This window comes from Tinamus guttatus, unplaced genomic scaffold, assembly GCF_059628265.1.
Source record: "Tinamus guttatus ecotype Peru unplaced genomic scaffold, ASM5962826v1 Tinamus_guttatus_pri_ptg000227l, whole genome shotgun sequence".
NCBI classification, from domain to species: domain Eukaryota; kingdom Metazoa; phylum Chordata; class Aves; order Tinamiformes; family Tinamidae; genus Tinamus; species Tinamus guttatus.
In genome coordinates this window covers 849192-863535 of record NW_028288761.1, presented here as the reverse complement: position 1 = coordinate 863535, position 14344 = coordinate 849192, and the positions used below count along the sequence as shown (strand labels likewise).

At 40.5% G+C, this 14344-nt stretch overlaps 1 protein-coding gene across 8 annotated transcripts in view; it reads left to right on the top strand.

The window, feature by feature from the left end:
- LRCH3 (leucine rich repeats and calponin homology domain containing 3) overlaps nt 1–11567 on the top strand; it is a 34967-nt gene extending 23400 nt beyond the window's left edge. For 6 of the 8 annotated variants that reach the window (XM_088525507.1, XM_088525512.1, XM_088525510.1 and 3 more), the window contains 6 exons: nt 213–261; nt 758–871; nt 1499–1617; nt 3059–3196; nt 5465–5542; nt 7866–8182. In XM_088525507.1, the coding sequence (XP_088381633.1) occupies nt 213–261; nt 758–871; nt 1499–1617; nt 3059–3196; nt 5465–5542; nt 7866–8066 (699 nt within the window). In that variant the 3' untranslated portion in view covers nt 8067–8182. Of the gene's footprint in view, nt 1–212; nt 262–757; nt 872–1498; nt 1618–3058; nt 3197–5464; nt 5543–7865; nt 8183–11129 lie in introns of those variants that run through there. The other 2 variants (XM_088525506.1, XM_088525509.1) reach the window with 2 other exon arrangements.
- Nucleotides 11568–14344: the final 2777 nt, after the last annotated feature.

Genomic DNA, 14344 nt, shown 5'->3' with positions numbered 1-14344 from the left:
TTCCTGAAAGAAGAATTGTGCAATTTCTACAAAAGAAATAACTTTGTAACTTTCTGAAGAGATGAGATGTAGAGAACAACATGTTATGTTTTTCACATTTCTTTTTTTCCTCTGAAACATATTTAGATGGATGGAGCCTTTTTAAAAACAAAGCAAACAAGGAAACAAGCAAACAAATCAGGGTCATTTACATTCTTGCTTTTTGTCCACAGAGTGATGACAGATCGACCATCTCTCCCAGCTCACCTACCACTCAGACAGGTAACAGGGAAAGAAAATCATGTCTGAAAAATGAGAGTAAAATACCTGCTTGCACACTTGTACTGTTAGAGCAGGGAGCGTAGACTCCCACCCCTGTATGTGGCTCTGCTGTGTTTGAGAATCCATCCAGTTATTTGGATCTGTTCAGAAACATGTGAGCAAACAACAGCAGGGATGCAGCATGTCCTGAGGGAGAGCGTAGGGTTTGGCTCTTTGAGGCCTTTATATAGGCTGTGTCCTACAGATGTGTTCGGCACCAGTTAGAACAGTTGCTGGAAGTGGTATGTGGAATGTGCTTTGCATGCAAGTGTCCCTAGTAGTGCCTTTTCCTGCTTTGTGCTTGCATCATGCATGGCTGTAATTTATTTTGCCATTATTATGTTAAAATTTTGTTTTGTTCTGTTTAATTACCACATTGCTGAACCCGTTTCCTATTAAATTTTAACTGTTTCCTTCTTCCTCCTTTCCTTTCCTGTGCCTTTCCACATTTGTTTAGCCCACCTTTCCCCTCCATATCCTGGCCCTGCAGCCCCACCTTCCTATAGAAACCCTCCCCAGCGACCTGAGAGTTTCCTTTTCCGAGCAGCTGTCAGGGATGAAGCAAAGAAAGGTAGGTTAATAGTTTAGAAACAACCTACTTTTGCTACACGATGTTAACATCTGCATTACCTAGGTCTTGTGCTGTGCTGTTACTTCAGATCATTATCATCAAGTTTCAGATTTTCATTTGTGGATACCCATCTTTAAATTGAAAATAAATGCTTTCTGAACAAACAATTATTTAGAGATGTCAAATAGAGCTTTGTCATATTATGTAAATGTGGGGGCTTGTGCTTAGATTTGCTTATGCGTAGAAGGATATTGAGGAAATGCTGCACAAGCTTCCAAAATTATGAAGGCAGCTTGATATGTTTAATTGTATAGTAGCACCTAACAAAATTTAAATTTTTATAGGAAGACATCTTTTAGAAAAAGAGAACTTTTTAAAATGATTATTAGTCAATGGAAAAAAACAGATTCTGAGTTTAGAAAGGAAGATCTGTTCCAGAAACATTTCATTAATGTTAGTAAGTCATTAGCTTGGTAGATGATAATCTAATAAAGGAAACAGATTTGTGAAAAGGAATGTGCAGTACCCACCTTGGCATGCTGCATGTGCATGTGTAATACAGCAACAAAGAATAATCAGCCAGATCAAGCTTAGTGATTCTTCTTTCTTCATGCTCCCGTTTCATAGTTGTTACTTCATCTTCCACCTGTGCCTTGTCTCCTGCTAATGATTCTGCAGACCCCAGAGCAAGACAATACTCCAAACAGCGAGAGGAAGAGCTGGAGCTGATAGAGCAGCTGCGTAAGGTACGTGTGGACAGGAACCAGCGTGTGGGCATCTCAACAAATGCATCACACGTATCATGCGAAAACTGCTCTTGTGTCTTGGACTTATCTCAGTGAACCACTGCGCTGAACAGCTGAGCAAAATTAAATGGCAGCTGCACAGGCTGAGTGTTTCTTTCAGTTGAAGTGGTGTTTACTTTGTTTTTTTCATGGTGGATAGTCAGGTTTCAAATGCTGTAGAATATACTGTACTGACTCGTGCTTGTAAGGAACTCTTTTGAAAACCACCTCACTATATTTCTCTTAATCTCTAAAAAATTCCCCATTGCTGTAAAGCCCACAGAACACGTGGAATGCTGAGATTCCTGCCAGTCATATCGACTGTGTGACTTTTTTGTGTGTTCTGGATCCATCTATTGGTTCTTGCCCCATTCTTAGTTGAGTGCAGAGTATTTGAGATACAGATGTCCCTTATCCTTGTGCTTTTTGGCTATTGAGGTCACCAGGATCCTGACTGGTGGCCAGGTACAATGACAATTGGAATGAGTATTGAAAATGCCACATGCTGTTGAAGTACTGCTCTGCTTTGCTCTAGGCTTGTTTTGGGGATTTCCTGAAGGGCTATAATTAACCATTTGAGCTTTCTCAAGAAATAAGAGTTACTGCTCGTTAAAGGCGATTTTAAAAACTACGAGTATCCTGAGTGGACTGAGAGGGTTTCTTCTCCTTATAGTTTTTTTTTTTTAAAAGGCAATCTAGCAAGTTACCTTAAACGAAACAAAATGGAAAAAAAAGCCCTTGGTGTTGTTTGTAGAGCCTTTTTTGCATTATGTCGGAATGTTTTGTATATGTATAGTTTTCTCTTTACTTCCTTTTTTATACTTAACGGTTTTCGTACAAAAACTGTAATTCCTATAGCATTTGAAACAGGATGAAAACCTGAATTGGATTTGTATTCACTTTTCCGGTAACACCATACATCCACTAGCTCATTCTTTTATACTATTTATACCTAGTAGTTCATTTCTTTCTTTACAAGGAAAAAATGTTATCTTGGCTTTTGTTAGCTATATTCTCCTCCAACCCACAAAGACAATTATTTTCTTTTCCCCTAGTAGAACCATTTTCTGAGAATCTGAAGGATGTGGAATACTTTTCTTAGACCCTGATTTCCATTATGTTTGTATAATGGTTGTATTAGTCCCCTGTGCTGTGCAATAAAAGCTCTGTTTATCTTTTGAGTTCAGCTGCTTCCAAACTGTGATCAGCTCTTAGCCATAGTGGTGCACAGAGCCTTTCTTGGTGGTGCGGAGAAATAAAGTGGTTCAGAAATATGTCATGTAGATGGAAATAAGAGCTGAAATGCAAGTGATTTTGCAAATTATAAAAATGTTCAGCAGAATGAAATAGTTGGAGGAAAGCAGCTCTTACCTTCTGTGCATGTGTGTTCGTTTTTGTACAGAACATTGAATCACGCTTGAAGGTGTCGTTGCCCAGTGATCTTGGAGCAGCCCTCACCGACGGTGTCGTTCTGTGCCACTTAGCTAATCACGTGCGTCCTCGGTCTGTTCCCAGCATTCACGTCCCTTCCCCTGCTGTGGTAAGTATGCAGTGTTGATGGCATCATAGAGTGGTTTGTAATCAGGCAAGTGCCCCACTCAGCATCTTCCTCTGTCTATGAGCAGACGCCCACCACCACCACTAACCATCTGGTCTGTCTAAGTAAAAGGCTTATCTTCATTTTTAAAATGTATTTTGAGGTATATTTCAATTAAATGAAGTTGCTTTTAGCACAGTTTTTAGTCAATATTAACATTTTCAAGTCCTGCTTATGTTAACTGAAACACGAGTGAAATAAGAGATGGAGTGAATAAGAGAAAAGAGTGAATAAGAGATGAAACTGCAAAAAGATACTTGAGAGGATAAGAGGTCTGAGAAATTCAGGACAGTAGTTAGAATATACATTATTCTCCACAAATGATTAGGAGCCTGTTACAGAAGACAGCAAGGACAGGCAGAGAATCCAAATTGATTCTTGTGTCCACTTTGCAGCTATATAAATTCCTCTGATTAGGGTTTTTAGCAGAGCATCCTTGAGCTCCATTTGCATGTGCTTGGAGAGTTCCTAGAACAAAGCAGATCCCATCATGCCTGTGATAACAGGAAAAATAGCTTTGTGTGTGGGGATAGGAATCTTGCTTGCTGTTGGTGCCAGGAAGAACACAGGTAAGTCTGAAAGCTTGGGAAGTTATTTCTCTTGACTATCTGCAGTTTGGTGGGGGAGCAATGAAGATGATGTAATTCTGGATGCATTATTGTGCATCATGTAGGGAAAGTACAGAATTAGAGAAAGATTGAGAACTGTGAAGTACAATATTTACCAACTCTATCTGTACAGGATAAATTCTTTCTGGTTTTGGCAGCCAAAAAGTTCAGTGAAAAAATATTTAAGGTCAACTACTCAAAAGCAGTTAGGGACACAAAGTGCTTGTTGCACTCATTCACGTTATCTTAAAGTAGCATGAATAAGAAAGGGGAGAAAACCAAAGACTGGTCCTGGGGGAAGAAGTTAAAACATGCTTGTTTGCTTTTCAGTATTTTGGCCTCAGTCCTTATGTCAGTGGAATTTGAACTGGCACTTAACAGGGCTGCATACTGTATCATTGTGGTTCCTTTCCCTTGGGCTTTTGTGAAGAGGCAGATGTCCTCATTATTTTGAGAACTATTGAACTGGACACGCCAACGTTTTAGGCAGAATGTGGACTCTTCAAGAAAAAAAAAAAATACAGACACTATTCAACAGATTCCTGTTATAAAGAATATCTTTTCAATGGCCTAGTTTTATGTGCTGTTGGAATAATCTGTGTTGTGAGTTAGATCATGGCTTTGCCATAAATCTCTAGGAAAAGGCAGCCTGTAGCTGCACAGCTCCAGGAGCAGAAGAGGCATCTTGTCGTGCCTCAGTCCACAATGTGATCTTTGTATTCCCTTCATCCTTCGGGAGAAAGAAGTCAGAACTAGCCTTTAACCTGCTTTCTTGGTGGAGTGATAAGACAAACTGAGGGGACAGAACAGAAGCAGAAGCTTTTCCTCACTTATTGAAAAGTACTGACCCCACAGAGGCTGCTGTGCAGACTGCAGGTGTCTCGTACAAAGGAACAGGAAACTTCTTTCTCCTTAAGAAAAGAACAAGCTTGAAGAGTAGAAGCAAGACAGAGCCTGTGCAGCAGCATCTCTGTGGAGAGGTGTAAAAGTTAACTATGTGGGGAAAAAAAATCCTGAAAAAATGCTAGTGAACCCAACTCAAACAGCCACATCAAACACATCTGCAAGAAGCTTACAAGCAGCAAGTTTCAATTACAGTTTTCTTCCAATATTTTCTGGTTTCATCTGCCCTCTTCTAATCTCTTTGTTAATTAAAATACGGCTTGAAATATTTCTAAAATGTATCAATCCAGAACAGACTTCAGATTGCTTTGTATCAAGAAATTACTTTGAAATTGCAATACTTGGAGTCATGTATATGCATTTCATTTGAAATATATTTTTTAAATTAGCATATTGAAACTGCTAAAAGTGTTAGCCTGTTTTAGGTAACACCTTGTATGCAAATTTTGCAGGGGTTGGGATTGTGTTTTCATTAAAACATCCAGCTTAACATTTTTTAAATTAGTTCTGAAATCTGAGCTTATATTTCTAAAGAAAAACAAGGTACAACAGAGTCTGGTTTCAATTAGACGAGCTTATGTCAGTGTGGTATGGTTTTGACCATCAGGTTTATTAAGAGTTTTATTTACATAGAAAATAAAAATGTGAATATCCTGTCAATTAAGAACCCTTTATACCTTCCTGTTCTCCTCCTTTACAGCCTAAACTTACAATGGCAAAATGCAGACGAAACGTGGAGAATTTTTTGGACGCTTGCAGAAGGATTGGAGTGCCTCAGGTACGTCCTTCTGCTGTTCTGATATTGTTTCAGGTGCTTCAGAAAAACAGAACCTTTTTTTGAGAGAGATTTGGTGAAAACCTTCAGAAAAGGTGCAGGTATAAGATACATCTACTGTATAGATCATATTTGGTTTGCATTCTCTTCCAGGGCAAAATGAAGTCAGATGCAGTTCTTGTCATAGACCTGATTCATTTAATGCTCTCCTTCATATTCATGATACTGGATGCAGTTTGAATCTGCCCTGTAGAATTGCAGTGTACTTCTACAAATATAATTACATTTTCTGGAGATTTATTTAGCTATTTTGAGCTACTAAATAGCTTAAAGTAGCTATTTAGTAGCTCAAAAGTGCAATAAAATTTGGATAACTTTTCACATGTTTACTTTAATCCTAAATCTTTTGATGTGCCTTGAGAATAATCCTCCTATGTGAACATTTTTACTGCCTTACCAATAAGCCACAGTATTATTTGCTTTTCTCTGATGGTAGCTATCTTTGCATAGATCCTAATTCTTTGTGTTAAGTACCAGTGGTAGCATTCCAGTATCTCCTGGTGTTCCTCTTCACTGGAAGAGCTATGAAGTGGAAACATGAAATAACATATTGGAGTCCAACTATCCTGTTTCATGCTGTCCTGTCCTTTCCCTTTTGCTTTATTTAGCAGCTATCTCAGCATAAATGGTTTTGATACATGTCCTGTTTTGCTTTATTTTTCTTCTGGGGCATTAATCGTTAGATCGTCAGAGTTTCTGTTATAGGGCCTTTTTTATTTCTTCTGCTTTGTTAAAGGGAAAAGGAGACCCAGTGACTCATTTCCCAACACCTTCTGAAAGCTGTGCTCTTTAGTCAGCAGTGCAGTATTTTCTGGATTTGTCCCCGAGAGCTTGACTTGCAGGCAGGTTTTGAGCCACTGGAAATTTAGGGTAGCACATTATAGAGTGGCCCAGCCTTTTCACATGACTCAGTGGTGCACGACTTTGGAACGTGATGGGGGGCATGAGCGGTAATTGGTTTTTAGAGGTACCACACACTCTTGGTCCTCTAAAAAAACTCGGCCTTTTGCTTCTGGCAGGACTGCATAACAAGTTCTTCTGAGGTAAAGTTACTCAATTCCATCCCAGCTCCCAATTTATAGCTCCTTCAGATGTGCAGATGTAATTGTTCATGGCATTGCACTGCAAAGCAGATCACTGAAATGACCTACATTTTAAAACAAACAAAAGAAGTCATCTCAGCAAAAAGTACCCTTAGACTCATTGTGCTACATCTGTCTTGGTGTCATAAAAACTCACCTCCTACCTAGGAGCCTCTTACTTTTTTCATTTCTCCTCCTTTAATCTGAAAAAAAAAATCAAGGCAAATGTCTCTGGGGAAACTTACTGAAACCCCAACATGAACTCTAAATTTACTCTCACATGTCTACATTACATGTCTACTGAGATGAGAAGGCAAGATATCTGTATGAAAGAACGGCATGGCAGCCTAATATGTTTTTGCTGAAAAGATGCCTGCAGGTATCTCCTTTCATTTAAATTCTAATTACGAATAGAAAGGGCTTGTCAAAGTATGGATCTATGTAGAAATACTTACCTTCTAAGAGAACAGGCTATTTTATGTGAGAAGCTACGTTTAGAAAATGCTGATTACAGGCAGAACTGCACTCCTACTCCAGCACCACAATAGAGCAGATGTTTCTATAGAACTTTGCCAGTAGAGCCCTTGCATCAAAAGAAACCAATAAATAGTTAACAGAATATGGTAAATGTGCATCTAGATTTTGTTGATTTATGTAGCTATCTCTGTGTAAGGAAGGCAAAAGATATACTGGTAATAGTTATAGAGCACTTAAACTTAGGTTAATATTAGATATTTCTGCAGGATGCTACACTCAAGCATCAATTACACATAAATAATCCTTTGTTGTACTATTTCCATTAATTGAGATGCATGTAACGTTGGTGAGAACTCAATGCCAAAGCATCTCTAAATCCTGTAGCTAATTTATTTCCCATGAAAGAAAATTGATTTTCACTAAGGCATGTGTAAGCTGCTTATTTTTTAACAACAGAAGATTTTTACATGTGTAAGTTGTACACATGACAGGCAACACACTGAGCACTGAATACTTACATTAAGATAGTTCTCTGGAATGACAGCCTTGCAGATTCCTTTGTGAGAATTAACCAGCTGTGATACACTCCTTGAATGTGTAGGGTATATCTGAGATGTCTGATGACTGACCGCTTCGTGGATGTTAGTATGGCTAATTAATTTTTTTTTTCTGTCTGTTTTCCCTTCCTGCTCACACACTTTGGACAGGACAATCTTTGTTCCCCTTCTGACATTCTTCAGCTAAACCTCAGCGTTAAAAGAACAGTTGAGACTCTTCTTTCCCTGGGGACAGATTCAGAAGAATCCACCCTTGTCTCCCTTTCCATTCAGCTTTGGGGCTTTGTGGTGTTTTACTGTACTCTAATGCTAACACTCTGTATGTTCTATCGCTGGGTCTTTTTCCTCTAGCTGAAAGATGGTTTTGCTTCTCCCTCCCTCCGTCACTCCAGTGCTTGGTAAAGGATTTTGGTTTGTGTCAAGACTGTGTGTATGAAGTGCTTTCTTTTCCACGTAGGGGACAGAGGTGACAGGTACAATGCGTAAATACGTTGTTACATCCGTGTACCTGTCCGTGGCATAATTCACATTTGTATTTGCTGTGTGATATTTAGCAGATATAACCCTTACCAGGGGGAAGGTCTTGTCCACAGGCTAGAGCAGGGGACTGAGTTTAGGACATGCCCATGTGATGGGGGAACATGCCCCCATTTCCCCATCTGTGAAATGGGAATCGCTCCCACTCTGGTACATTGCATCCAGATTATCTGAGGAAAAATACTAGGAAAAGATGCAAAACTTCTTTTTTTTTTTTCTTTCTTTTTTTTTTTCATCTCGATGGTCTGATTAGCTCTACCACTCTTAGGAGACATGGTCGGATAGGTTTGTCTGCAGGGCTTTGCTATTTTTATTTTCTTACCACACTTTATCCTGCTTCTGAGAGTATTTGATTTCTCACCTTTGTAGACCCTGGATATGTTACTTTTGAGTCAGGATTTTTAAAGTAGTAGTGAACCCTGAGCTATTTCAACAGATCAAGCAAGAAATTTTCAAAGAAATTTAGCTCTTCAGTCAGCTTTGAGAGCAGAAGGATGAAGGGGAATCTGGTCCAGAGGAAAAATCTTTAATATTCTATCAGATCCCACAGAATATTGTGGCAGTTTACTGTGGTCTTGATGAAAGACTTGATAAAAACTTAACAAAAACTCCTGAATTACCACTCAATTGCAAATGCCCTGAATCATATTTATTCCATAACCTACTTTACCACATCCACGCTTTACTGTTTTGCAAAACTCAGGTAGTCTTAAATAAAGCTTCAAGCTTTTCCTTCCCCATTGTGTCCTGGTGCTTTAATGTATTTCTCAGGGACACCTCAGAACTTCAGGGCACTCCTAATGTCACGTGCAAAAGACCATGTCTCCTCAGAGCTGGAGCGGTTCAGGGTTCAGAGCCCAGCTACAGGTAAGTGTTTCGTAGTGCAGCTGGTCTGAGCGTGTTTTCAATACATTTCTTATATCTGAAAACACACTAAGCAGCTCATAAGCCCAGTTTAAGTGGTGTCAGCTCTCCAGCATTAACCTGGCAGCAACTCTGAAGCACAGTTTAAGATACACAGGAGCTTAGTTGCAAATGCTGTCACTGCTGGTGAAAATGCTTATATGCAGATGGATCTCACAAGCAACATAAAGTGGATATTTAACAAAGGAGTAAGCAGAGGAGTTGAGTCCCGCTTGCTAAATCACACACTGTGACTGACACAAAATGTCCTGTCCAAGCAAAACATTTTTGAGGAGAGAGGAGATCTTTGGCAGGATTGCATTTGTTTTATTTTTAAATAAGCTATTTTTGCACTGTTTACTGATACGAACTAAAATGAACTCGGTTTCTATGTTTCTTAACCTCTTCTAATAAACACTGTGATAAAAGCAGCAAGGGTAAACCTTTGCCCTAACAGTGCCTTCCAGTTCTTAAATTTTGTCATGACTGTGTCTGTGGTATGGAGTCATTCCAAAGCTTTTCGCCTTATCCATTTACTACTTAAGTAAAAAGATAAGACCTATATAGTCAAGTTTACTGGTGTTTTCTCAAAAAGCACTTTTTTTTTTTTCAAAATCTATAAAATTGATAGAAGAAAAACACATTTCAGCCTGATACTCTGTCTTACTGTGAGGGTTTCAGCCTGGGTTAATTTGGTCTTTCTCTACTCTGAGCTTTGTGTGAACAGTGTTGGCTGCCATCACTTATCCTGAAGACTTTCTTTTATGTGACTGATCTGTAATGGTACAAGGAGTGAGAAAATGCTGATTGTTGTGGGAGTAACACATGAGAGAAAAAAAATGTCTGTAGCTTTATAGGGAGGACAAATTTAGTTATTGACTAGAGATGTGGACCCAGATGAGATGACCCCATTAGAGATGTTGGCACCCGGATCCTGTCTGGGGATGACTGTGGTGGAGCGAGGAGGGCCAAGACCTTGTGCAGGCTTTAAAGTCATCGTAGACTGAAAATAGCACAATTCTTAATAAACAGTTTGAAAACTTTGTAGTTTGTGTATCCATGTTATTCCTCAATATGATTTTTGAGTTTTTGTTAAACAGAGGAGCTTGGGAAAGACGGGAAAGTTGTGCTCACCCTTAAATATTATAGGAGGGATCTTTGCTTTTTAATACACTGTCAACTTCTTGTTGCCTTGAACAGGAGAAGCAGCCTGTTCTACATTCATTATCAAGGTCATTTCAGTCATACACAGAGGCGAGACTTTTTTAAAACCTATTATTATTTCTTTCATAAAACAACTTGTAGTGATAGAAATCAGATCACACCAGTGGAGCAAAGGACTTCAGATGGACAGTGTGTCCTGCAATGCGAGTTTGAGTTGCTCTTCAGTATAATGTTTCCCCTTAGACCTTTGCACAGCATTTCTGTCACGCATGTTCCTCTTTCAATCTCTGCTTTAAAAGCAGGTCTTTGTTTTCTTGTTTTCAATAACAAGATTTGCTGCGTGAGGGCTCCCTCGTAAACCAGCAGCGTTTTGGGAGGGAAACCATGGGTCCTTCCTGCTGTTTCTGTTGCAGGTGGTTCATATGTTGAACCAACACTTTCCCCCTTCATAAGTTAGTCTAATTATGGTTTTATTGACTGCTACCATTTCAGTATGGGTGAAGATAGAGGACAATATGTTATTTTTCCACTTCTCCACAAATCCTTTTTATTTTAATTCTCCTTATTTATACTTATTTTCTGTGTGATGGCTGATATTGTAAACACAGTGATTATCCTAAAGCTTCCTCTTTTGGTAGTCACATTTACAGTTCTTTATTCACAAGCAGAAATTTCATTTCATTCTTCTGTGTGTGTCTTAGCTGTCCATAACATTTCATATTTCAGTGTTTTTGCTTAATTTTTTTTTTCTTTTCAGTTGAGTGTTTTTCATCCATTTTGTTTTTTGTCTTTGTTTTGTTCCCCATTCAGGAGCAATTATGTTTGCCTCTACATATTTTAGAAGAGAAGGGTTTGACACAGGTAGCTGTGACTGTCCAGGCGCTCCTGGAGCTGGCGCCCCCAAAGCAGCAGCAACTTCACCACTTGTCTGCTGTGTAGAGACCTCCAGGACCTTTTGGGTTACCTTGGCTAAGCAGAAGGACGTGAAGACTTTGCTGCCCATGCAGTGCATCCAAACACACAGAGCTCTGTTCTAAGGAAATGAGTTTCCGTGATTCCTGACAGGAATGTTTTGCTTCATTTCTCCACTTTTTTTGGAGATCACAACAGTTTCCAGTAAGAGGAGGCTTTTCTTATCAATAATTTTTGCCCCTTCTAAAACAAAGCTTATTGTGAGGAGGGCAGGGAGTTCCACTGGATGATGGTTGGAGCCAACTGCAGAAACTTGACCTTGTAGATTGAAGACATTGGTGTACAGTTTGGAAAATGAGATGATTCCTAAGAGGATTCATTTATTAGCAGGATGGTTTGCAGTGAGCACAGGGGGAACAGGAGTTGTTTTCCTTCCCCACAGGGTTCAAAGAAGGGGAGGTTTTTTTGCCTCTGAAAAACACCAGCTCTTTCCATTACAATAACGCATAAGCGTTAAGGTTAAGGTTGTGTTGCAGGGGGTTTCATCATGCCACTATAGCCTATGTGGGCATGTCCTCAGTGTTTGAACTCTGAATAAAAATAACTGATCTGCGCTTCCCCCACCCTCATCCCCAAGGGAAAAAATTACTGCAGGTATCTTCACCAGAAACACACGTGGAACAGGACAGTTCCACTGTACTGAACACATCAGCATTCCTGCTGGGTTTACTTTTTGTTTGGGTTTTAATATGTCTTGAGTAACTTCTCCAGCATCAGTGGAGGAAACCTCCCTTCTACCTCCTCTCACCTCCCCTTCCAATCACATAAGGACACATTTAGTTGCTGAACGGTTTTGTCAAGGATGACTAAATGTTATCAATAATCATGTACCTGTTTTCACTGCAGTGCAAAGAGTTGCTCCCTGCTGTGCTAATCTTAGAAAGCCCTTATTAAATAGAACTTCTAGCAGGGCTGGAGCCTCCTGTGCAGTCATGCTAACACTGGTGAGTGTCCCCGCTGCTGAAAAATGAATGATTTTGAGAGCATAATTACTGAATTGCCACAGGTAGGTTGCACATTTTCCAAGCAGCGACCTGTTGGAAAAGGTAGGTTTGGCAGGGCTTTAAAAAAAGCCTTTTCCTCACTGGTGTTGAGAGAGATGTACACGTTTCACAGAAGTACCACAACTTCACTCTTGCTTCCTTATGCAAAAGCAGATACTGAAAATACGGGAATGGCAGCAACTCCAGCCAAGTTTGGCATTTTACTTTAAAGTCAACCTGCAAAACAAGGACTAGTTTTCTGTGTGTTGGTCCCAAGGACTAGGCCAGGCTTATTTCCACATTGGTAACGATTTTTCTTCCTCCCAAAGACCTTGCAGAATGCAGCTCTCTACCCGTGCAGTTCCTCTGTTAGCTTCTGGCCTGTTTAAAATACCCCAGAATATTACGCTGCAAGTACCATGTAGTGCATGGGGCTGAGAGCAGCCTGAAGCACTGGGGTAGTCCCTCATGTGACGTATTTGAACCAGGATTTACCAAGAGGATTTCGTGGGGATGAAGGAAGGAGAAGACATAGGAAAACGCTGCCTAAAGTCACCTTTGCCGAGGTTATCCTGCCTCTGGAGCACTGACAGAGACTGGTCTTAGCTGGACTTTTTTTTTTTTCTCCATTTTGATTTGCCATTTTTGAAGTTTTTCTTCATGTAATTCTTTACATGAAGGTCCAGTGCAGTGACTGCTGTATCCTGTATTTCATATAGTGATTCCAGCTGCCTCTCATTGGCATTGGCGGGTCACGTTGCAAGGCCAAAAGAGCAGGTGAAGGGTGTTCAGAGCTGTGCATTTGAAAAAGAGACACATTATTTCCACAGTGGGTAAGCGGGTTGTCACGAACTCCTCAAACCCTGTATGTGCCAATGACTTGGAATAGAGGGGAGGAAAGCGACTCCATACAGATGTGCTTTCCTCCCTAGGTATGTTCTGTATTCACTGAATTTCACATGCAAACGTTGCTGGTAGCGCATGGGGGATCACGTAAACGTGTAAAGCAGGAGCTGCTGTGGGAGGGAAGGCTCCGGCTCTCCCGAGCAGCAGTGCAGACCGGACCGCGCGTTCCTGCTGCGCTGGCGCCTGGCCTAGGAAAGGCCACTGCATTTATCATAGTTTCCAACATCAGGTCGTTTGTATGAAACCTGGGCTTGCGGCTTCAGAAGCACCTCCGTGTTGAACTACTTCAATGTATCCGTTTAGGAAAACGGTTCCCTTGTAGATTTGCAGGTAGCTGCTGTTTACTGCAGCCCAGCTCCCAGCACCTATAGCAAGTGAGACGTAGCAGTATTCAGGTGGGTGGAAGCTTCATGTTTCATTAACACCCATTTTTAGGAATTAATGCGGTGGGTGGGAAGTTGAATCTGGGCTTCAAGAATGTCACTTATTACCAAGTATCACTTAGGTTGTTCCGAGCGTCCGCGCACTCTGGCAGTTTCTGATGTATGGTGGTCGTGTTGCTTTCACTTCTATAATCTTGTATTTTCATGCAAAAGCTTCACTAGATGTTTAAAACAAAAATCCAAGCCTTAAAGTTTCATCACATGGTTTATTTAATGTATTACACCAAAAACCACTCCAGTTCTCTTTTGCAATGAAATGGGTTGGGATTTATGTGGGGAATTGATGTGCAATGTTTGTTGTATCCGGTGAAAAGAATATTTTAAAGAGCACGTATAAAATTGTATTTTGTGAGCTGATGCAAGAGGCAGTTTGTCTTTCCTTTCTGGGGCATTCGTGTTGGAGGGTGTAGGAGGAATCCAGGCGAGCGGCTGGTGCTGGTATTTATAGAGTAGCTCCAACGTGTCACGATCCCTCCTCAAAGGAAGTCCAGCACCAAACGGCATCTGAGGCTCCGCAGTGTCACGGACTGGAAATCCGCAGCACCGGCGCTCGGGGGTCCTTGGGAGCACCGAAAAGATCAGGTCAAAACAGTGGGGATTTGGTGCTCCCCCTTGTGAAGGGGGAAGCTTTTGCTGAGGCCTCTGCCTTGGTGGCCTGGTTAAAATAAATCTGAAACAACTTTCCGCAGTACCGAGAACATCTCTGTTGTTCTCCATAGTG